This window comes from Oncorhynchus masou, chromosome 25, assembly GCF_036934945.1.
Source record: "Oncorhynchus masou masou isolate Uvic2021 chromosome 25, UVic_Omas_1.1, whole genome shotgun sequence".
Lineage (NCBI taxonomy): Eukaryota > Metazoa > Chordata > Actinopteri > Salmoniformes > Salmonidae > Oncorhynchus > Oncorhynchus masou.
Window position 1 is genome coordinate 5,412,924 of NC_088236.1, and position 24,892 is coordinate 5,437,815.

At 45.0% G+C, this 24,892-nt stretch overlaps 1 protein-coding gene across 1 annotated transcript in view; it reads right to left on the reverse strand.

The window, feature by feature from the left end:
• The window catches only part of arl15a (ADP-ribosylation factor-like 15a), a 229,144-nt gene that overhangs the window by 168,961 nt on the left and 35,291 nt on the right, over window positions 1-24,892 (reverse strand). Inside the window, exon 4 of the mRNA XM_064936336.1 lies at window positions 6,853-7,061. Within this exon, the coding sequence (XP_064792408.1) occupies window positions 6,853-7,061 (209 nt within the window). The remainder of the gene's footprint in view (window positions 1-6,852; window positions 7,062-24,892) is intronic.

Genomic DNA, 24,892 nt, shown 5'->3' on the forward strand with positions numbered 1-24,892 from the left:
TCGATGTGTTCTGGAGTCCAAGGAGCTGGTTTGAGTTGGTCGATGTGTTCTGGATTCCAAGGAGCTGGTTTGAGTTGGTCGATGTGTTCTGGAGTCCAAGGAGCTGGTTTCAGTTGGTTGATGTGTTCTGGAGTCCAAGGAGCTGGTTTCAGTTGGTTGATGTGTTCTGGAGTCCAAGGAGCTGGTTTCAGTTGGTCGATGTGTTCTGGAGTCCAAGGAGCTGGTTTGAGTTGGTCGATGTGTTCTGGAGTCCAAGGAGCTGGTTTGAGTTGGTCGATGTGTTCTGGAGTCCAAGGAGCTGGTTTGAGTTGGTCGATGTGTTCTGGAGTCCAAGGAGCTGGTTTGAGTTGGTCGATGTGTTCTGGAGTCCAGGGAGCTGGTTTGAGTTGGTCGATGTGTTCTGGAGTCCAAGAAGCTGCTTTGAGTTGGTCGATGTGTTCTGGAGTCCAAGGAGCTGGTTTGAGTTGGACGATGTGTTCTGGGGTCCAAGGAGCTGGTTTCAGTTGTCTGATGTTTTGGCAGAGGTTCAGGAAGCCCATGTTGGGAACACATGTCCTTGTTCTGCCCCTTCTACCTTTCATAGATCCAGCCGTCAAATAGGGGGGGGTCAACCTAAACCACTTACACTGTCACATAGTTCCTCATGTCTTCCACCTCCTGTTTATTCTCTATTCTCAGTCTGGTGTGTGTACACAGGGCAGGAGCCTTCCCAGAGCTTCCAGCCATGATGTCAGAGGTTTGAAATTAAAAAAGAAAAAGAAACCATTTCTTTCTGGATAGAAAGTTACAGCAAAATACGTATGCATACATAATACAATACATATTCAACTAATCAAGGGCTTGATGATAAGATGATAAGATGACCAGTTGAATCAGGTGTGATAGTTGACAGGATGAATTTTGAATTAGTTGTGATAGTTGACAGGTTGAATCAGGTGTGATAGTTGACAGGTTGAATCAGGTGTGAGGGTAGGCAACAACATCTCCACCCCGCTGATCCTCAACACTGGGGCCCCACAAGGGTGCGTTCTGAGCCCTCTCCTGTACTCCCTGTTCACCCACAACTGCGCGGCAACGCACGCCTCCAACTCAATCATCAAGTTTGCGGACGACACAACAGTGGTAGGCTTGATTACCAACAACGACGAGACGGCCTACAGGGAGGAGGTGAGGGCCCACGGAGTGTGGTGTCAGGACAATAACCTCACACTCAACGTCAACAAAACTAAGGAACTATGATTGTGGACTTCAGGAAACAGCAGAGGGAACAACCCCCTATCCACATCGATGGAACAGTAGTGGAGAGAGTAGTAAGTTTTAAGTTCCTCGGCATACACATCACAGACAAACTGAATTGGTCCACTCACACAGACAGCATCGTGAAGAAGGCGCAGCAGCGCCTCTTCAACCTCATGAGGCTGAAGAAATTCGGCTTGTCACCAAAAGCACTCACAAACTTCTACAGATGCACAATCGAGAGCATCCTGGCGGGCTGTATCACCGCCTGGTACGGCAACTGTTCCGCCCACAACCGTAAGGCTCTCCAGAGGGTAGTGAGGTCTGCACAACGTATCACCGGGGGCAAACTACGTGCCCTCCAGGACACCTACACCACCCGATGTTACAGGAAGGCCACAAAGATCATCAAGGACAACACCCACCCAAGCCACTGCCTGTTCACCCCGCTATCATCCAGAAGGCGAGGTCAGTACAGGTGCATCAAAGCTGGGACCGAGAGACTGAAAAACAGCTTCTATCTCAAGGCCATCAGACTGTTAAACAGCCACCACTAACATTGAGTGGCTGCTGCCAACACACTGACTCAACTCCAGCCACTTCAATAATGGGAATTGATGGGAAATGATGTAAAATATATCACTAGCCACTTTAAACAATGCTACCTAATATAATGTTTACATACCCTACATTATTCATCTCATATGTATACGTATATACTGTACTCTATCATCTACTGCATCCTTATGTAATACATGTATCACTAGCCACTTTAACTATGCCACTTTGTTTACATACTCATCTCATATGTATATACTGTACTCGATACCATCTACTGTATCTTGCCTATGCTGCTCTGCACCATCACTCATTCACATCTTTATGTACATATTCTTTATCCCCTTACACTGTGTATAAGAAATTAGTTTTGGAATTGTTAGTTAGATTACTTGTTGGTTATTACTGCATTGTCGGAACAAGAAGCACAAGCATTAACATCTGCTAACCATGTGTATGTGACAAATACAATTTGATTTGAATTGATTTTGATAGTTGACAGGTTGAATCAGGTGTGATAGTTGACCGGTTGAATCAGGTGTGATAGTTGACAGGTTGAATCAGGTGTGATAGTTGACAGGTTGAATCAGGTGTGATAGTTGACAGGTTGAATCAGGTGTGATAGTTGACAGGTTGAATTTTGAATTAGTTGTGATAGTTGACAGGTTGAATCATGTTTGATAGTTGACAGGTTGAATTAGTTGTGATAGTTGACCAGTTGAATTAGGTGTGATAGTTGACTGGTTGAATTAGGTGTGATAGGGTTATATCCAGCATGTTTGGCCCTGTCCGGGGGTATCGTCGGACGGGGCCACAGTGTCTCCCGACCCCTGCTGTTTCAGCCTCCAGTTTTTATGCTGCAGTAGTTTATGTGTCGGGGGACTAGGGTCAGTTTGTTATATCTGGAGGACTTCTCCTGTCCTATCCGGTGTCCTGTGTGAATTTAAGTATGCTCTCTCTAATTCTCTCTCTCTTTTTTACTCTCTCTTTCTCTCAGAGGACCATGCCTCAGGACTACCTGGCCTGATGACTCTATGCTGTCCCCAGTCCACCTAGCCATACTGCTGCCCCAGTTTCAACTGTTCTGCATGCCGTTATGGAACCCTGACCTGTTCACCGGACGTGCTACCTTGTCCCACACCTGCTGTTTCAACTCTACAGAGACAGCAGGTGTGGTAGAGATATTCTGAATGTTTTGGAAGCTTCAACAGTGTGTTGGCCCTCTTGTTCTTTACAAGCTTTTGGTTCTACAAATGTATTGCCACTGGGGCATGCCGGCATGACTGCTAAACTGCTTGCTGACTGTACACTGTAACGTTACTAACTGTTAGTTCTATTAGCTACAGATGACGTCAGAAGTTTACATACACCTTACTCAAATACATTTAAACTCAGTTTTTCCACAATTCCTGACATTTAATCCTAGTAATAAAACAAATCCTGTCTGTCAGTTAGGATCACCACTTTATTTTAAGAATGTGAAATGTCAGAATAATAGTAGAGAGAGTGATTTATTTCAGCTTTTATTTCTTTCATCACATTCCCAGTGGGTCAGAAGTTTACATACACTCAATTAGTTTTTGGTCGCTGTCACGCCCTGGTCGAAATATATTATGTTTATTCTTCATTTATTCGGTTAGGCCAGGGTGTGACATGGGTTATTGTGGTGTGTTTTTGTCTTGGGGTTTTGTGGGATGTCTAGCGTTAGTCTATGGCTGCCTGAGGCGGTTCTCAATCAGAGTCAGGTGATTATCGTTGTTTAGGCAGCCATATTCTTTGTTTCGTGGGTGATTGTCCATAGTGTCCTTGTTCCTGCCTCTGTGTTAGTTTTCACTAGTATAGGCTGTTTCGGTTTTCGTTACGTTCATTACGTTCTTTGTTTTGTAGTATTTGTATTGATTCGTGTTTACGTTTGTTCATTAAACATGGATCGCAATCTACATGCTGCATTTTGGTCCGACTCTCTTTCACCAGACGAAAACCGTTACAGTAGCGTTGTCTTGAAATTGTTTATCTTGGGTCAAACGTTTCGGGTAGCCTTCCACAAGCTTCCCACAATAAGTTGGGTGAATTTTGTTCCATTCCTCATGACAGAGCTGGTGTAACTGAGTCAGGTTTGTAGCCTCCTTGCTCGCACACGTTTTTTCAGTTCTGCCAACAAATTTTCGATGGGATTCAGGTCAGGGCATTGTGATGGCCACTCCAATACCTTGACTTTGTTGTCCTTAAGCCATTTTGCTACAACTTTGGAAGTATGCTTGGGATCATTGTCCATTTGGAAGACCCATTTGCGACCAAGTTTTAACTTCCTGACTGATGTCTTGAGATGTTGCTTCAATATATCCACATTATTTTCCATCCTTATGAAGCCATCTATTTTGTGAAGTGCACCAGTCCCTCCTGCAGCAAAGCACCCCCACAACATGATGCTGCCACCCCTGTGCTTCATGGTTGGGATGGTGTTCTTCAGCTTGCAAGCCTCCCCCTTTTTCCTCCAAACATAACGATGATCATTATGGTCAAACAGTTCAATTTTTGTTTCATCAGACCAGAGGAGACTCTCCAAAAGGCACGATCTTTGTCCCCATGTGCAGTTGCAAACCGTAGTCTGGCTTTTTTATGGTGGTTTTGGAGCAGTGGCTTCTTCCTTGCAGATTAATTTGCACTTTTCACACCAAAGTACATTCATCTCTAGGAGACAGAACGCGTCTCCTTCCTGAGCGGTAGGACGGCTGCGTGGTCCCATAGTGTTTATACTTGAGCACTATTGTTTGTACAGATGAACGTGGTACCTTCAGGTATTTGGAAATTGCTCCCAAGGATGAACCAGACTTGTGGAGATCTACAATATTTTGCAGAGGTCTTGGCTGATTTATTTTGATTTTCCCATGATGTCAAGCAAAGCGGCACTGAGTTTGATGGTAGGCCTTGAAATACATCCACAGGTACACCTCCAATTGACTCAAATGATGTCAGTTAGCCTATCAGAAGCTTCTAAAGTCATGACATCATTTTCTGGAATTTTCCAAGCTGTTTAAAGGCACAGTCAACTTAATGTATATAAACTTCTGACCCACTGGAATTGTGATACAGTCAATTATAAGTGAAATAATATGTCTGTAAACAATTGTTGGAAACATTACTTGTGTTATGCACAAAGTAGATGTCCTAATCGACTTGCCAAAACTATAATTTGTTAACAAGACATTTGTGGAGTGGTTGAAAAAACGTGTTTCAATAACTCCAACCTAAGTGTATGTAAACTTTCGACTTCAACTGTACGTTGACTACGACGTTACTTTAGCTAATTTGGTGACAACAATGTAGGCTGTGTGTAGCGGTTATGATAGGGTTTGGCTTGGAAAGGTTTTTTCGCCTGACAGAGAGTTGATGTGCTGTGCATTGAAGTCCACAAGTGAAGGGAAAAGGTGAGAGGAGGAGAACGCATAGATACAGGAAGGATAACGTGGCTGCTATGAAAGTGAACTGATGTAATCAGGGATGTGTCGTTGAAAAAGGAACAAAACTGGAATAGTCATACCTGAATTTGTCCAATGGAAACTCTAATTTGCAACTGTTGGCCTAATGATTACACCCTAGATCAGCTAGATGCAGGCAAGAGTGTGCAATGTGGAATTGAATGTGTCAATGTCTGTCCATGTGTCACTGTCTGCGACTGCAAGCCAGGCCTAATTGGTCCAACATCATCAGTGCTCGACCTCACTAATGCTCTTGTGGCTGAATGGAAGCAAGTCCCAGCAGCAATGTTCCGACATCTAGTGGAACGCCTTCCCAGAAGAGTGGAGGCTGTTATAGCAGCAAAGGGGGGACCAACTCCATATTTACACCCATGATTTTGGAATGAGATGTTGGAAATTTGGTAGTGCACACTGTGATGCTCAACTACTGTATGACTCCTTAAACAAGGTTGAAGGCTGCAATTCATTTTATGATACCAGAAAATACCTCAAAGACATTTTGCAAACATTTTGAAAATTGGATGCTTAGCCAAAACAAAGTTGATCCTGTTTGTTCATCAGACGAAGACACTATACCATCTTTTAAAGGGAGAATACGCCGAATACCAACTAATATGATTTTCATCCTAGCCAGTTTGTGTGGATATTAAGTTTCCTTTCGACACTTACCAGCCATACTTTGTTACTGTCTCAGTGACACTTAACGTTAAACTGTTCTTGTGTAATGTTCTTTTAATTGTGTAATGAAACTGTAAATACTTTTGGAAAACAACATTTTCCGAGCACATTGTTCCATAATACTTTGGTAACACAAGACGAACAGACACATTTAAAATGTCTTATTCCTCGTAATAACTCATTATCAAAGACATTTCCAAAAAGTAAACAACAAATATCGTATATTGTAATAATCACTAAGTTAATACACACGCACAAGAACGTGTTGTCGAGTGTTTCAATAGTACTCTCACTCATTGTGAAAATATGTGTAAGTGGTCAAGGTGATTCCATATCCCTCCTGTAATTTCATTATACGCTATACGCTATATTAAAATTCATATCTAAGAGACCCCCCCCAACCATGTGCTAATGATCATATATTTAGACTAATTCAACTGACTGTTGCAGTTTTTGGTTCATTCTTTTTTGTGTGTGTGTTTGTTTTCAAACAACTTAAAATCTGATTTGGTTTTCTGAGTGGTGTTCAAACCGCTTTCAAATCTGATTTAGTGTTCTGAGTTGTATTCAAAACGCTTTCAAACCTGATTTGGTTTTCTGAGACCTGTATTTGAATATCAAAGAAAGAAACTAGTTGCCTTTTCATTTTAAATCTATATAAACTATATTTGACTATCTTAAGTATTTGAAAAGTTTATTATTTTCTTATAAACTAACAGAAATCAACAGATCCTGCTGTTATGTCCTTGAGCAAGGCACTGAATCCCTAAAACTGCTCCAGGGGTGCCATGGTCAAGCTGCCCTCTGCTACAACCTCTGTGTGTCTTTCCTAAGGGTTAAATCATGATCCACACTTACATTGGATGTTTGTGTGCATTGGACAAATAGTCCAATCGTCTACCTGGTTGGGTGGGCGTGCAGCAGGTTTGTCCTGGTGGTTGGCCAGTATGAGGAAGGGTAGGGTGCAGAGCTGGGGGTGCTGCAGGGCAGAGTGGAGCTCGTTACGGGCCGACTCCATCTCCTCGTCTGAAGAAGCGCTGTCCAATACGAATACCACACCCTGGGATCCCTGGTAGTACCGAGACCAGTACTTCTTAATGTTCTCCGCTCCTGGAGGAAGACGAGAAGACAAACAGCAGTCGTTACCTTCATCATCTCTTCCAAACTAAATAATGAAAATATATTCTTGGTAAAAACAAAAATGCTATTGTTAAAAACACTCCAGTAAGTCCGATTGAGTTACAGACACAGTATCCTATAATATACCCTGTATATACTGTATATACTATACAATACTGTAAATACAGCGTCATAAATTAACAGTATAAAATATACCTTAATATATACAGCATAATAAATTAACAGTATAAAATATACCTTAATATATACTATATAGATATATAGATATATACAGTGCCTTGCGAAAGTATTCGGCCCCCTTGAACTTTGCGACCTTCAAACATAAAGATATAAAACTGTAAAATTGGGCGTGCAAAATTATTCAGCCCCCCTTAAGTTAATACTTTGTAGCGCCACCTTTTGCTGCGATTACAGCTGTAAGTCGCTTGGGGTATGTCTCTATCAGTTTTGCACATCGAGAGACTGAAATTGTTTCCCATTCCTCCTTGCAAAACAGCTCGAGCTCAGTGAGGTTGGATGGAGAGCATTTGTGAACAGCAGTTTTCAGTTCTTTCCACAGATTCTCGATTGGATTCAGGTCTGGACTTTGACTTGGCCATTCTAACACATGGATATGTTTATTTTTGAACCATTCCATTGTAGAATTTGCTTTATGTTTTGGATCATTGTCTTGTTGGAAGACAAATCGCCGTCCCAGTCACTGTCTTTTGCAGACTCCATCATGTTTTCTTCCAGAATGGTCCTGTATTTGGCTCCATCCATCTTCCCATCAATTTTAACCATCTTCCCTGTCCCTGCTGAAGAAAAGCAGGCCCAAACCATGATGCTGCCACCACCATGTTTGACAGTGGGGATGGTGTGTTCATTGTGATGAGATGTGTTGCTTTTACGCCAAACATAACGTTTTGCATTGTTGCCAAAAAGTTCAATTTTGGTTTCATCTGACCAGAGCACCTTCTTCCACATGTTTGGTGTGTCTCCCAGGTGGCTTGTGGCAAACTTTAAACAACACTTTTTATGGATATCTTTAAAAAATGGCTTTCTTCTTGCCACTTCCATAATGGCCAGATTTGTGCAATATACGACTGATTGTTGTCCTATGGACAGAGTCTATGGACAGAGTCTCCCACCTCCGCTGTAGATCTCTGCAGTTCATCCAGAGTGATCATGGGCCTCTTGGCTGCATCTCTGATCAGTCTTCTCCTTGTATGAGCTGAAAGGTTAGAGGGATGGCCAGGTCTTGGTAGATTTGCAGTGGTCTGATACTCCTTCCATTTCAATATTATCACTTGCACAGTGCTCCTTGAGATGTTTAAAGCTTGGGAAATCTTTTTGTATCCAAATCCGGCTTTAAACTTCTTCACAACAGTATCTCGGACCTGCCTGGTGTGTTCCTTGTTCTTCATGATGCTCTCTGCGCTTTTAACGGACCTCTGAGACTATCACAGTGAAGGTGCATTTATACGGAGACTTGATTACACACAGGTGGATTGTATTTATCATCATTAGTCATTTAGGTCAACATTGGATCATTCAGAGATCCTCACTGAACTTCTGGAGAGAGTTTGCTGCACTGAAAGTAAAGGGGCTGAATAATTTTGCACGCCCAATCTTTCAGTTTTTGATTTGTTAAAAAAGTTTGAAATATCCAATAAATGTCGTTCCACTTCATGATTGTGTCCCACTTGTTGTTGATTCTTCACAAAAAATACAGTTTTATATCTTTATGTTTGAAGCCTGAAATGTGGCAAAAGGTCGCAAAGTTCAAGGGGGCCGAATACTTTCGCAAGGCACTGTATATATATATATATATATATACATATATATATATATATATATATATATATATATATATATATATATATATATATATATATACAGCATAATAAATTAACAGTATTACATGTATTGTAATATATACTATATAACGCGTCTATAAAAAGTATACTATATACTGTAATATAAAGGTAAAAATATATAGTATATATATTAGGTAGTCAAAGTGGCCTGAAGTTTTTGCATATAAGAAGTAAGAGGTCTTCTGCCAAAGCTTAATTTTGTTAATATATCGAAAAAACAGCCAACCCTGTACCAACAACGCATTTATGTTTTCTGAAACCTGGCTCAAAAAAAATCTATTACAGACAAAAAATATTGTCATAAATGGTAAGAATGTTTTTGGTACAGATGATAAATCTAAGGGTGGTGGTGTTGGTACAGATGGTGAATCTAAGGGTGGTGGTGTTGGTAAAGATGGTAAATCTGGTGGTGGTGTTGGTACAGATGGTAAATCTGGTGTTGGTGTTGGTACAGATGGTAAATCTAAGGGTGGTGGTGTTGGTACAGATGGTAAATCTGGTGGTGGTGTTGGTACAGATGGTAATTCTAAGGGTGGTGGTGTTGGTACAGATGGTAAATCTGGTGGTGGTGTTGGTACAGATGGTAAATCTAAGGGTGGTGGTGTTGGTACAGATGGTAAATCTGGTGGTGGTGTTGGTACAGATGGTAAATCCAAGGGTGGTGGTGTTGGTACAGATGGTAAATCTAAGGGTGGTGGTGTTGGTACAGATGGTAAATCTGGTGGTGGTGTTGATACAGATGGTCAATCTAAGGGTGGTGGTGTTGGTACAGATGGTAAATCTGGTGGTGGTGTTGGTACAGATGGTAAATCTAAGGGTGGTGGTGTTGGTACAGATGGTAAATCTGGTGGTGCTGTTGGTACAGATGGTAAATCTGATGATGGTGTTGGTACAGATGGTAAATCTAAGGGTGGTGGTGTTGGTATAGATGGTAAATCTGGTGGTGGTGTTGGTACAGATGGTAAATCTGGTGGTGGTGTTGGTACAGATGGTAAATCTGGTGGTGGTGTTGATACAGATGGTCAATCTACGGGTGGTGGTGTTGGTACAGATGGTAAATCTGGTGGTGGTGTTGGTACAGATGGTAAATCTAAGGGTGGTGGTGTTGGTACAGATGGTAAATCTAGTGGTGGTGTTGATACAGATGGTAAATATAAGGGTGGTGGTGTTGGTACAGATGGTAAATCTGGTGGTGGTGTTGGTACAGATGGTAAATCGAAGGGTGGTGGTGTTGGTACAGATGGTAAATCTAAGGGTGGTGGTGTTGGTACAGATGGTAAATCTGGTGGTGGTGTTGGTACAGATGGTAAATCTAAGGGTGGTGGTGTTGGTACAGATGGTAAATCTAAGGGTGGTGGTGTTGGTACAGATGGTAAATCTAAGGGTGGTGGTGTTGGTACAGATGGTAAATCTAAGGGTGGTGGTGTTGGTACAGATGGTGAATCTAAGGGTGGTGGTGTTGGTACAGATGGTAAACCTGGTGGTGGTGTTGGTACAGAGGGTAAATCTAAGGGTGGTGGTGTTGGTACAGATGGTAAATCTTAGGGTGGTGGTGTTGGTACAGATGGTAAATCTAAGGGTGGTGGTGTTGGTACAGATGGTAAATCTAAGGGTGGTGGTGTTGGTACAGATGGTAAATCTTAGGGTGGTGGTGTTGGTACAGATGGTAAATCTAAGGGTGGTGGTGTTGGTACAGATGGTAAATCTTAGGGTGGTGGTGTTGGTACAGATGGTACATCTGGTGGTGGTGTTGGTACAGATGGTAAATCTGGTGGTGGTGTTGGTACAGATGGTAAATCTGGTGGTGGTGTTGGTACAGATGGTAAATCTTAGGGTGGTGGTGTTGGTACAGATGGTAAATCTGGTGGTGGTGTTGGTACAGATGGTAAATCTAAGGGTGGTGGTGTTGGTACAGATGGTAAATCTGGTGGTGGTGTTGGTACAGATGGTAAATCTTAGGGTGGTGGTGTTGGTACAGATGGTAAATCTGGTGGTGGTGTTGGTACAGATGGTAAATCTAAGGGTGGTGGTGTTGGTACAGATGGTAAATCTGGTGGTGGTGTTGGTACAGATGGTAAATCTAAGGGTGGTGGTGTTGGTACAGATGGTAAATCTGGTGGTGGTGTTGGTACAGATGGTAAATCTAAGGGTGGTGGTGTTGGTACAGATGGTGAATCTAAGGGTGGTGGTGTTGGTACAGATGGTAAACCTGGTGGTGGTGTTGGTACAGAGGGTAAATCTAAGGGTGGTGGTGTTGGTACAGATGGTAAATCTTAGGGTGGTGGTGTTGGTACAGATGGTAAATCTAAGGGTGGTGGTGTTGGTACAGATGGTAAATCTTAGGGTGGTGGTGTTGGTACAGATGGTAAATCTAAGGGTGGTGGTGTTGGTACAGATGGTAAATCTTAGGGTGGTGGTGTTGGTACAGATGGTAAATCTGGTGGTGGTGTTGGTACAGATGGTAAATCTGGTGGTGGTGTTGGTACAGATGGTAAATCTGGTGGTGGTGTTGGTACAGATGGTAAATCTTAGGGTGGTGGTGTTGGTACAGATGGTAAATCTGGTGGTGGTGTTGGTACAGATGGTAAATCTGGTGGTGGTGTTGGTACAGATGGTAAATCTAAGGGTGGTGGTGTTGGTACAGATGGTAAATCTAAGGGTGGTGGTGTTGGTACAGATGGTGAATCTAAGGGTGGTGGTGTTGGTACAGATTGTAAATCTGGTGGTGGTGTTGGTACAGATGGTACATCTAAGGGTGGTGGTGTTGGTACAGATGGTAAATCTGGTGGTGGTGTTGGTACAGATGGTAAATCTGGTGGTGGTGTTGGTACAGATGGTAAATCTAAGGGTGGTGGTGTTGGTACAGATGGTAAATCTTAGGGTGGTGGTGTTGGTACAGATGGTAAATCTAAGGGTGGTGGTGTTGGTACAGATGGTAAATCTTAGGGTGGTGGTGTTGCTGTTTACGTAAAAGACACGTTCTCAGCGGTCGTTCTGACCTCTGTTACTAAACCGCAGGAATATCTGTCTTTAGCCCTAAACCTCGGCTCATCTTTAAATAGTGTTGTATCTTGTTGTTATTGACCTCCATATGCGACTGTTGGCTCTCTGCTCTCTACTGTTGGAATTGTATTTTCAAATTGTTATCACAGAATGTCAACTCTGAGTTTGTCCTGATGGGTGATCTGAATCAGGATTGGTTAACATCTAGCTCTGATCATCTCACCTGCATTGCTTGCTGTTTGGGGTTTTAGGCTGGGTTTCTGTACAGCACTTTGAGATATCAGCTGATGTACGAAGGGCTATATAAATACATTTGATTTGATTTGATTTAAATGCTGTGCAATACCTGTAATCTCACTCAGATTGTCAACAGTGTAACGAGGTTGAATATAAAGTCTCCTCTGAAATCCTCTTTGATTGATTTGATCTTAACCAATACTCCTCATCGTTGCAATGCTTCGGGTATTTTTTGTAAATGACATAAATTATCACTGTGCTATTGACTGTGTCAGAGATGGTAATATTGCTAAGAAATCCCCACGTGTTATTAGGAAAAGAAACTGGACACGGTTTGATATTCAAGGTTTTTTACATGATGTATCTAGTATTGAATGGAATAGAATGGAATGAATCCCTGATGTTGAACTCGCCTTTTCTTACTTCCACAACACATTCCAGGAGGTTTGCAATAGGCCCCTAAAAAAGGATTCAGGATTAAGGACAGAGAGAAGCCTTGGTTTACTAAGGAACTTACTAAAATCATAAGGGAACAAAATGCTATGTGGGCTAAAGCAAGAGGGACTGGTTTGGCAGATGATTGGATGGCTTTTAAACGTCTTTGAATATATGGGTGTGGCAATGATCCGTAAAATGAAAGCAGACCACTACCTGAAATCTTCTTCAGACAATTTAAATAATCCATCCAAAGTTTGTCAAGTAGTGAAGTGTTTGGAGTACAAAAAAGATCCACAGCTTCCCAAACAATTGTTGGTCGACACACAGACAGTAACTGAGAGAACCTCCATTCTGAAAGCACACAGACAGTAACTGAGAGAACCTCCATGCTGAAAGCACACAGACAGTAACTGAGAGAACCTCCATGCTGAAAGCACACAGACAGTAACTGAGAGAACCTCCATGCTGAAAGCACACAGACAGTAACTGAGAGAACCTCCATGCTGAAAGCACACAGACAGTAACTGAGAGAACCTCCATGCTGAAAGCACACAGACAGTAACTGAGAGAACCTCCATGCTGAAAGCACACAGACAGTAACTGAGAGAACCTCCATGCTGAAAGGTCAAAGGTATTATTGAGCCCCCTGTGAATTTACCTGACACCCCTGTGCTCTCCTTCACCAGGTTCTCCTTTTCATCCTTCTCTGTTTCAGAAGTGTGTAAATGTCACACCTTGATCGGTTTCACCTGTCCTTGTGATCGTCTCCACCCCCTCCAGGTCATATTTTCCCCAGTGTATTTATCCCTGTGTTTCCTGTCTCTCTGTACCAGTGTATTTATCCCTGTGTTTCCTGTCTCTCTGTACCAGTGTATTTATCCCTGTGTTTCCTGTATCTCTGTCCCGGTGTATTTATCCCTGTGTTTTCTGTCTCTGTGTACCAGTGGATTTATCCCTGTGTTTCCTGTCTCTCTGTCCCAGTGTATTTATCCCTGTGTTTCCTGTATCTCTGTCCCGGTGTATTTATCCCTGTGTTTTCTGTCTCTGTGTACCAGTGTATTTATCCCTGTGTTTCCTGTCTCTCTGTACCAGTGTATTTATCCCTGTGTTTCCTGTATCTCTGTCCCAGTGTATTTATCCCTGTGTTTCCTGTCTCTCTGCCCCAGTCTATTTATCCCTGTGTTTCCTGTCTCTCTGTTCCGGTGTATTTATCCCTGTGTTTTCTGTCTCTCTGCCCCAGTCTATTTATCCCTGTGTTTCCTGTCTCTCTGTACCAGTGTATTTATCCCTGTGTTTCCTGTCTCTCTGTCCCAGTGTATTTAGCCCTGTGTTTCCTGTCTCTCTGCCCCAGTCTATTTATCCCTGTTTCCTGTCTCTCTGCCCCAGTGTATTTATCCCTATGTTTCCTGTCTCTCTGTACCAGTGTATTTATCCCTGTGTTTCCTGTCTCTCTGTCCCAGTGTATTTATCCCTGTGTTTCCTGTCTCTCTGTGCCAGTGTATGTATCCCTGTGTTTCCTGTCTCTCTGCCCCTGTCTATTTATCCCTGTGTTTCCTGTCTCTCTGCCCCAGTGTATTTATCCGTGTGTTTCCTGTCTCTCTGCCCCAGTCTATTTATCCCTGTGTTTCCTGTCTCTCTGCCCCAGTCTATTTATCCCTGTGTTTCCTGTCTCTCTGCCCCAGTCTATTTATCCCTGTTTCCTGTCTCTCTGTCCCAGTGTATTTATCCCTGTGTTTCCTGTCTCTCTGTCCCAGTGTATTTATCCCTGTGTTTCCTGTCTCTCTGTCCCAGTGTATTTATCCCTGTGTTTCCTGTCTCTCTGTCCCAGTGTATTTAGCCCTGTGATTCCTGTCTCTCTGTACCAGTGTATTTATCCCTGTGTTTCCTGTCTCTCTGTCCCAGTGTATTTATCCCTGTGTTTCCTGTCTCTCTGTCCCAGTGTATTTAGCCCTGTGATTCCTGTCTCTCTGTACCAGTGTATTTATCCCTGTGTTTCCTGTCTCTCTGTCCCAGTGTATTTATCCCTGTGTTTCCGGTCTCTCTGTCCCAGTGTATTTAGCCCTGTGTTTCCTGTCTCTCTGTACCAGTGTATTTATCCCTGTGTTTCCTGTCTCTCTGTACCAGTGTATTTATCCCTGTGTTTCCTGTCTCTCTGTACCAGTGTATTTATCCCTGTGTATCCTGTCTCTCTGTCCCGGTGTATTTATCCCTGTGTTTCCTGTCTCTCTGTACCAGTGTATTTATCCCTGTGTATCCTGTCTCTCTGTCCCAGTGTATTTATCCCTGTGTTTCCTGTCTCTCTGCCCTTGTCTATTTATCTCTGTGTTTCCTGTCTCTCTGCCCCAGTCTATTTATCCCTGTGTTTCCTGTCTCTCTGCCCCAGTCTATTTATCCCTGTGTTTCCTGTCTCTCTGTCCCAGTGAATTTATCCCTGTGTTTCCTGTCTCTCTGTCCCAGTGTATTTTTCCCTGTGTTTCCTGTCTCTCTGTACCAGTCTATTTATCCCTGTGTTTCCTGTCTCTCTGTCCCAGTGTATTTATCCCTGTGTATCCTGTCTCTCTGTTCCGGTGTATTTATCCCTGTGTTGCCTGTCTCTCTGTACCAGTGTATTTATCCCTGTGTATCCTGTCTCTCTGTCTCAGTGTATTTATCCGTGTGTTTCCTGTCTCTCTGCCCCTGTCTATTTATCCCTGTGTTTCCTGTCTCTGCCCCAGTGTATTTATCCCTGTGTTTCCTGTCTCTCTGTACCAGTGTATTTATCCCTGTGTTTCCTGTCTCTCTGTCCCAGTGTATTTATCCCTGTGTTTCCTGTCTCTCTGTGCCAGTGTATGTATCCCTGTGTTTCCTGTCTCTCTGCCCCTGTCTATTTATCCCTGTGTTTCCTGTCTCTCTGTCCCAGTGTATTTATCCCTGTGTTTCCTGTCTCTCTGTGCCAGTGTATTTATCCCTGTGTTTCCTGTCTCTCTGTACCAGTGTATTTATCTCTGTGTTTCCTATCTCTCTGTGTCAGTTTGTCTTCTATGTTCAAGTCAGCCAGCGTGTTTTTGTCCCATGCCCCTGCTTTTCTATTCTCTCCTACTCATCCTCCCGGTTTTGACCTTTGCCTGTTTTTTCTGGACTCCATTCCCACCTGCCTGCCCTAACCTCGAGCCTGCCTGACCATTCTGCCTGCTCTGACCTCGAGCCTGCCTGCCATTCTGCCTGCCCCGACCTCAAGCCTGTCTAACCATTCTGCCTGCCCTGACCTCAAGCCTGTCTGACAATTCTGCCTGACCTGACCTCGAGCCTGCCTGCCATTCTGCCTGCCATTCTGCCTGCCATTCTGCCTGCCCTGACCTCGAGCCTTCCTGCCATTCTACCTGCCCTGACCTCGAGCCTGCCTGACCATTCTGCCTGCCCTAACCTCGAGCCTGCCTGACCATTCTGCCTGCCCTGACCTCGAGCCTGCCTGCCATTCTACCTGCCCTGACCTCGAGCCTGCCTGACCATTCTACCTGCCCTGACCTCGAGCCTGCCTGACCGTTCTGCCTGCACTGACCTCGAGCCTGCCTGACCATTCTGTACCTCTGGAACCATTCTGTACCTCTGGAACTCTGAACTGACATTTTGCCTATCCACAACCATTCTCTTGCCTACCCCTTTTGGATTGTTAATAAACATCTAGGACTCAAACCATCTGCCTCCCATGTCTGCATCTGGGTCTCGCCCTGTGCCCTTATAGTATAGTACGAACTGGCCATGACAGACCCAGCAGACTGGGACCAGCTCCTCCACGCTGTCTCCCTGCAGGGAGCCACCATTGGGAGGCATGAAGAGTTACTGCTAGACCTTTTGGAAGGGCTTCATTTCCTGACAGAACACCATGACCAAAGGTTTAAGGGTATATTGGAGAAAATCAGGGAGTTAGCTCAGAGGCAGCCTGACACCTCTAAGAAACCCCAACCCCTCAGTAACTTTTTTCCTATTTCTGGTGAGTTTGTACAGCCTACCCCGGCTCTCCTAGAACTCCACTTACACTTTCCGGAGCGATATTCTGGGGATCCTGGAACCTGCATGGGTTTTCTTTCTCAGTGCTATCTTATTTTTGAGCTACAGCCATCTCCGTTTCCTTCAGACCGATCTAAGATAGCGTATATTATTACGCTAATGTCGGAAAGGGCGCTCTCCTGGACTACGGCAGTTTGGAAGCAACAATCCGCCATTTGCTGCAATCTGGAGGATTTCATGGGAGGAAGGTATACAAGTCTCCGTTATCCGGGAGAGAGGCGGCCATTAAACTTCTTGAATTACATCAAAACCTCCTTAGTGTGGCAGACTACGCGGTTGAGTTTCGCATGTTGGCCGCCGAGAGTGCCTGGTATCCGGAGTCCCTATTGGATACTTTTCTTCACGGATTGTCTGAGGTGGTCAAAGATGAGCCGGTGGACCTCAACTCCCTTAGCGCCCTGACCATCAGAATTGATGGACGCTTAGGGGAAGGCATGAGTGAGGGCAGGTCACACTCGTTCATCCGCAGTGGCTCGCTCGCCTTTAAAGAAACCCGGAAGTTCCCGAAGGCAGTTTTTCCCAAGAGGATCCAAAGCCACCCGTGTTCCTGTCAGGATTTGGCCAGGGTTGTTCCGGGTTTTGGTCACTAGATGCCCCCATTGTGCTTTTTGACCTTATGTTTTTTCCCTTGTTCCCCATTATTATTTGCACCTGTGCCTCGTTTTCCCTGATTGTATTTAAACCCTTAGTTTCCCTCAGTTCTGTGCTCTGTGTTTGTATGTTAGCACCCAGCCCTAGTGTTCTGTGTATTCTTGTCGATTCCGGTGGATGCTCTTGTGGAATTCTGTTTTTGTTTTTGAGTATCTCTTGAGGCTTTTTTGTGCTATTCCTACCACCTTTTGGATTTGCCATTTTTGTATTTAAGGACTTCTCCTTTTTACTTTATTAAATACACCGTCTTAAGTACTGCTGTGTCTGCCTCATCTTCTGGGTTCTGCTGACTATTCGTGGCTCAGTTGGTTAAGTGACTGTTTCTCACTCCGGAGACCCAGGTTCGTAACCGGGTCCTGACAGTTCCCTTGTGAATCATCAACGAGTTGGATACTCCTGAGCCTATGCAATTGGGAAGAGCTCGGTTATCGGATGGGGAATGCTCACGTAGGCTGAGTTCTAACTGTTGTCTGTACTGTAGAGGGGCAGGACATTATATAGCTACCTGCCCTGTAAGGAATCCCTGGTCTCTGGTGGGTACAAGTACTCTGGTGAGCCAGACTGGGAGTTCCCTAATTCCCATCACCCGCACACCTGTCTTTGTGCTTGTGCTGTGGCGAGACCAATCTAAGTCTCTCCTCGTGCTCATTGACTCTGGGGCTGATGAAATTTTTATGGATGCTACTATTGCTTCTGAGCTTGGTATTCCCACTCTACTTCTCTCGGTTCCCATGGATGCCAGGGCACTGGACGGCCGCTCAATAGGTGGAGTCAACCACAGTACTGTGTCGGTTCATGTACAGGCTTCAGGTAACCACAGTGAGACCATACATCTCCTCCTTATTGCATCTCCCCAACAGTTCCTGTTGTCCTGAGACTATTCTGGCTCCAAAAACACAAGCCTGTTATTGACTGGACCACGAGCTCCGGGTTGGAGCCCATTTTTGCCATTCCCACTTTCTTAAAGCAGCACAGCCGTCCCCGAGACGTCCTCAGGGCGTTAGCAAGGCTTTGTATGTTTCTGCCATTCCCACTATATTCAAGCAGCACAGCCGTCCCCGAGACGTCCTCAGGGCGTTAGCAAGGCTTTGTATGTTTCTGCCATTCCCACTATATTCAAGCAGCACAGCCGTCCCTGAGACGTCCTCAGGGCATTAGCAAGGCTTTGTATGTTTCTGCCATTCCCACTATATTCAAGCAGCACAGCCATCCCCGAGAAGTCCTCAGGGCGTTAGCAAGGCTTTGTATGTTTCTGCCATTCCCACTATATTCAAGCAGCACAGCCGTCCCCGAGACGTCCTCAGGGCGTTAGCAAGGCTTTGTATGTTTTTGCCATTCCCACTATATTCAAGCAGCACAGCCGTCCCCGAGACGTCCTCAGGGCGTTAGCAAGGCTTTGTATGTTTCTGCCATTCCCACTATATTCAAGCAGCACAGCCGTCCCTGAGACGTCCTCAGGGCGTTAGCAAGGCTTTGTATGTTTCTGCCATTCCCACTATATTCAAGCAGCACAGCCGTCCCCGAGACGTCCTCAGGGCGTTAGCAAGGCTTTGTATGTTTCTGCCATTCCCACTATATTCAAGCAGCACAGCCGTCCCCGAGACGTCCTCAGGGCGTTAGCAAGGCTTTGTATGTTTCTGCCATTCCCACTATATTCAAGCAGCACAGCCGTCCCCGAGACGTCCTCAGGGCGTTAGCAAGGCTTTGTATGTTTCTGCCATTCCCACTATATTCAAGCAGCACAGCCGTCCCCGAGACGTCCTCAGGGCGTTAGCAAGGCTTTGTATGTTTCTGCCATTCCCACTGAATACCATGACCTCCTTGAAGTTCTCAGTAAGGCACGTGCTACTTCTTTTCCTCGCACCGTCCTTTTAATTATGCCATTGATCTTCTCTCAGGCACCACACCACCTCGGGGATCGGCTATATTCTTTATCCGGACCGGAGACCAAGGCTATGGAAGAGTACATAGAGGCAACTCTGGCAACACGGGTCGTCTGTCCGTCTGCATCTCCTGCTGGCGCATGGTTTTTCTTTGTGGAGAAAGACAAGATCCTGCATCCGTGCATAGACAACCGGGGACTGAATGACATTACTGTTAAAAGTCATTACCCCCTACCACTCCTCTCCTTGGCTTTTGAACCTCTCCAAGGGACCACCATTTTTCTCAAGCTGGACCTTCGGAATGCCTACCACCTGGTTCGGATATGCGAAGGGGATGAGTGGAAGACAGCCTTTAACACTGCCAGTGGACATTATGAGAACCAGGACATGCCTTTTGGACTCACCAACGCCACCGCTGTCTTCCAGGCTTTGGTAAACAATGTTCTCCGGGACATGCTGAACCGTTTGTGTTCGTCTACCTTGATGACATCCCGTTTTTTTCTCGGTCTGCCCAAGAACATGTTCTTCATGTCAGGCAGGTCCTTCGGTGCCTATTATTTGTGAAAGCCGAGAAGTGTGAGTTCCACTGCTCTACATTCGCCTTTCTGGGTAATAGGATAATGTCCAGATGGATCCTGGAAAGGTGAAAGCAGTGATGGTTTGACCTCAACCTACGTCTAGGGTGCAGTTGCAACATTTCCTAGGTTTTGCAAACTTCTACCGACGTTTCATTCGGGGTTACAGCATCCTGACGGCACTCACCTCCCCCTAAGTACTGTTCACATGGTCTCCAGCTGTCGAAAAAGCCTTTGTGGACCTGAAGCATTAGTTCAAAAGAGGACCCATCCTCATCCATCCGGACTCGTCTCGTCAATTTGAAGTTTGTGATTTGTAATTTGCTTCTGATGTTGGAGTGGGGGCCATGCTGTCTCAGTGATCTGCCCAGGACCAGAAGCTTCATCCCTGCTCCTTCCTGTCCCATTATCTCAATCCTGCTGAGAGGAACAATGGCCTAGGCAAACGAGAACTCCTGGCGGTCAAGATGGCGCTGGAAGAGTGGAGCCACTGGCTGAAAGGAGCAGAACAGCCATTCTTGGTCTGGAACGACCATAAAAATGTGGAATATCTCCGTACGGCCAAGCGTCTTAACTCCAGGCAGGCCCGGTGGGCTATCTTGTTTACTACATTCAACTTCACCATTTCCTACCGCCCAGGGTCCAAAAATGTGAACCCTGAACACTCTCTTCTGCCTATACAGTTCCTCTGCCACAACCTCGACCTCCAAAACTCATGCCCCTTGTCTTTACCAGAGACAGCTGTTCTATCCAGCCGATATATATAATCCGCCAGCTGTATGTTATTAATGTCGTTGTTCAGCCACGACTCAGTGAAACATAAGATATTACAGGTTTTAATGTCCCATTGGTAGGATATACGTGCTTTTAGTTCGTCCCATTAATTTTCCAGCAATTGTACATTGGCTAACAGTGCAGATGGCAAAGGCAGATTAGCCACTCGTCACAAAGCATCCCGATCTCCTTCCGCAAAATCTCTTTCTCCTGCAAATAATGGTGATGAGGGCCTGTTTGGGTGTCTGGAGTAAATCCCTCTCGCCCGACTCAATAATGAACAACTCTTAGTCCAATTCAAGGTGAGTAATCTCAGTTCTGATGTCCAGAAGCTCTTTCGGTCATAAATGACAGTAGCAGCAACATTATGTACAAGATAAGTAACAGACAATGTGAAAAACGAACAAAATAAAACGGTTGGTTAAGAGCGAATAAAACAGCAGCCATCCTCTTCGTCGCCCAATAGTCTCGGAGCTCTACGGGAATAGGGTGGGAATAGAGTGGAAAAATAGAGTGGGAATAGAGTGGTGAAGATAGTGGGAATAGAGTGGGAATAGAGTGGGAATAGGTTGGGAATAGAGTGGGACTAGAGTGGAAATAGAGTGGGAAGATAGTGGGAATAGAGTGGGAATAGGGTGGGAATAGAGTGGGAATAGAGAGGGAATAGAGTGGAAATAGGGTGGGAATAGAGTGGGAATAGAGTGGGAATAGAGTGGGAATAGGGTGGAAATAGAGTGGGAAAAGAGTGGGAATAGAGTGGGAATAGAGTGGGAATAGGGTGGGAATAGGGTGGGAATAGAGTGGGAATAGAGTGGGAATAGAGTGGGAATAGAGTGGAAATAGAGTGGGAATAGGGTGGGAATAGGATGGGAATAGGGTGGGACTAAAGTGGGAATAAAGTGGAAATAGAGTGGGAATAGAGTGGGAATAGAGTGGAAATAGAGTGGGAATAGGGTGGGAATAGAGTGGGAATAGAGTGGGAATAGAGTGGAAATAGAGTGGGAATAGAGTGGGAATAGGGTGGAAATAGAGTGGGAAAAGAGTGGGAATAGAGTGGGAATAGAGTGGGAATAGAGTGGGAATAGGGTGGGAATAGGGTGGGAATAGAGTGGGAATAGAGTGGGAATAGAATGGGAATAGAGTGGAAATAGAGTGGGAATAGGGTGGGAATAGGATGGGAATAGGGTGGGACTAAAGTGGGAATAAAGTGGAAATAGAGTGGGAATAGAGTGGGAATAGAGTGGAAATAGAGTGGGAATAGGGTGGGAATAGAGTGGGAATAGAGTGGGAATAGAGTGGAAATAGAGTGGGAATAGAGTGGGAATAGAGTGGGAATAGAGTCCAGTCCAAACTTAATGCGATTGATTACATTACGTCACTGAGTGAGAATATAACAGTGACGTTGTTCACCATTACAGAGGACAGTGAAGTTGTTCACCATTACAGAGGACAGTGATGTTGTTCACCATTACAGAGGACAGTGATGTTGTTCACCATTACAGAGGACAGTGATGTTGTTCACCATTACAGAGGACAGTGATGTTGTTCACCATTACAGAGGACAGTGATGTTGTTCACCATTACAGAGGACATTACATTTACATTTAAGTCATTTGGCAGACGCTCTTATCCAGAGCGACTTACAAATTGGTGAATTCACCTTATGACATCCAGTGGAACAGCCACTTTACAATAGTGCATCTAAATCATTTAAGGGGGGGTGAGAAGGATAACTTTATCCTATCCTAGGTATTCCTTAAAGAGGTGGGGTTTCAGGTGTCTCCGGAAGGTGGTGATTGACTCCGCTGTCCTGGCGTCGTGAGGGAGTTTGTTCCACCATTGGGGGCCAGAGCAGCGAACAGTTTTGACTGGGCTGATCGGGAACTGTACTTCCTCAGTGGTAGGGAGGCGAGCAGGCCAGAGGTGGATGAACGCAGTGCCCTTGTTTGGGTGTAGGGCCTGATCAGAGCCTGGAGGTACTGCGGTGCCGTTCCCCTCACAGCTCCGTAGGCAAGCACCATGGTCTTGTAGCGGATGCGAGCTTCAACTGGAAGCCAGTGGAGAGAGCGGAGGAGCGGGGTGACGTGAGAGAACTTGGGAAGGTTGAACACCAGACGGGCTGCGGCGTTCTGGATGAGTTGTAGGGGTTTAATGGCACAGGCAGGGAGCCCAGCCAACAGCGAGTTGCAGTAATCCAGACGGGAGATGACAAGTGCCTGGATTAGGACCTGCGCCGCTTCCTGTGTGAGGCAGGGTCGTACTCTGCGGATGTTGTAGAGCATGAACCTACAGGAACGGGCCACCGCCTTGATGTTAGTTGAGAACGACAGGGTGTTGTCCAGGATCACGCCAAGGTTCTTAGCGCTCTGGGAGGAGGACACAATGGAGTTGTCAACCGTGATGGCGAGATCATGGAACGGGCAGTCCTTCCCCGGGAGGAAGAGCAGCTCCGTCTTGCCGAGGTTCAGCTTGAGGTGGTGATCCGTCATCCACACTGATATGTCTGCCAGACATGCAGAGATGCGATTCGCCACCTGGTCATCAGAAGGGGGAAAGGAGAAGATTAATTGTGTGTCGTCTGCATAGCAATGATAGGAGAGACCACGTGAGGTTATGACAGAGCCAAGTGACTTGGTGTATAGCGAGAATAGGAGAGGGCCTAGAACAGAGCCCTGGGGGACACCAGTGGTGAGAGCGCGTGGCGAGGAGACAGATTCTCGCCACGCCACCTGGTAGGAGCGACCTGTCAGGTAGGACGCAATCCAAGCGTGGGCCGCGCCGGAGATGCCCAACTCGGAGAGGGTGGAGAGGAGGATCTGAGGAGGACAGTGATGTTGCTCACCATTACAGAGGACAGTGATATTACAGAGGACAATGACATTGTTCACCATTACAGAGAACAGTGATGTTTTTCACCATTACAGAGGACAGTGATGTTGTTCACCATTAAAGAGGACAGTGACGTTGTTCACCATTACAGAGGACAGTGATGTTGTTCACCATTACAGAGGACAGTGATGTTGTTCACCATTACAGAGGACAGTGATGTTGTTCACCATTACAGAGGACAGTGACGTTGTTCACCATTACAGAGGACAGTGACGTTGTTCACCATTACAGAGGACAGTGATGTTTTTCACCATTACAGAGGACAGTGATGTTGTTCACCATTACAGAGGACAGTGATGTTGTTCACCATTACAGAGGACAGTGATGTTGTTCACCATTACAGAGGACAGTGATGTTGTTCACCATTACAGAGGACAGTGATGTTGTTCACCATTACAGAGGACAGTGATGTTGTTCACCATTAAAGAGGACAGTGATGTTGTTCACCATTACAAAGGACAGTGATGTTGTTCACCATTACAGAGGACAGTGATGTTGTTCACCATTACAGAGGACAATGACATTGTTCACCATTACAGAGAACAGTGATGTTTTTCACCATTACAGAGGACAGTGATGTTGTTCACCATTAAAGAGGACAGTGATGTTGTTCACCATTACAGAGGACAGTGATGTTGTTCACCATTACAGAGGACAGTGATGTTGTTCACCATTACAGAGGACAGTGATGTTGTTCACCATTACAGAGCACAGTGACGTTTTTCACCATTACAGAGGACAGTGACGTTGTTCACCATTACAGAGGACAGTGATGTTATTCACCATTACAGAGGACAGTGAAGTTGTTCACCATTACAGAGGACAGTGAAGTTGTTCACCATTACAGAGAACAGTGATGTTGCTCACCATTACAGAGGACAGTGATGTTGTTCACCATTAAAGAGGACAGTGATGTTGTTCACCATTACAGAGGACAGTGACGTTGTTCACCATTAAAGAGGACAGTGATGTTGTTCACCATTACAGAGTACAGTGACGTTGTTCACCATTACAGAGGACAGTGACGTTGTTCACCATTACAGAGGACAGTGATGTTGTTCACCATTACAGAGCACAGTGACGTTTTTCACCATTACAGAGGACAGTGATGTTGTTCACCATTAAAGAGGACAGTGAAGTTGTTCACCATTACAGAGAACAGTGATGTTGCTCACCATTACAGAGGACAGTGATGTTGTTCACCATTAAAGAGGACAGTGATGTTGTTCACCATTACAGAGTACAGTGACGTTGTTCACCATTACAGAGGACAGTGACGTTGTTCACCATTACAGAGGACAGTGATGCTGTTCACCATTACAGAGGACAGTGATGTTGCTCACCATTACAGAGGACAGTGATGCTGTTCACCATTACAGAGGACAGTGATGTTGCTCACCATTACAGAGGACAGTGATGTTGCTCACCATTACAGAGGACAGTGA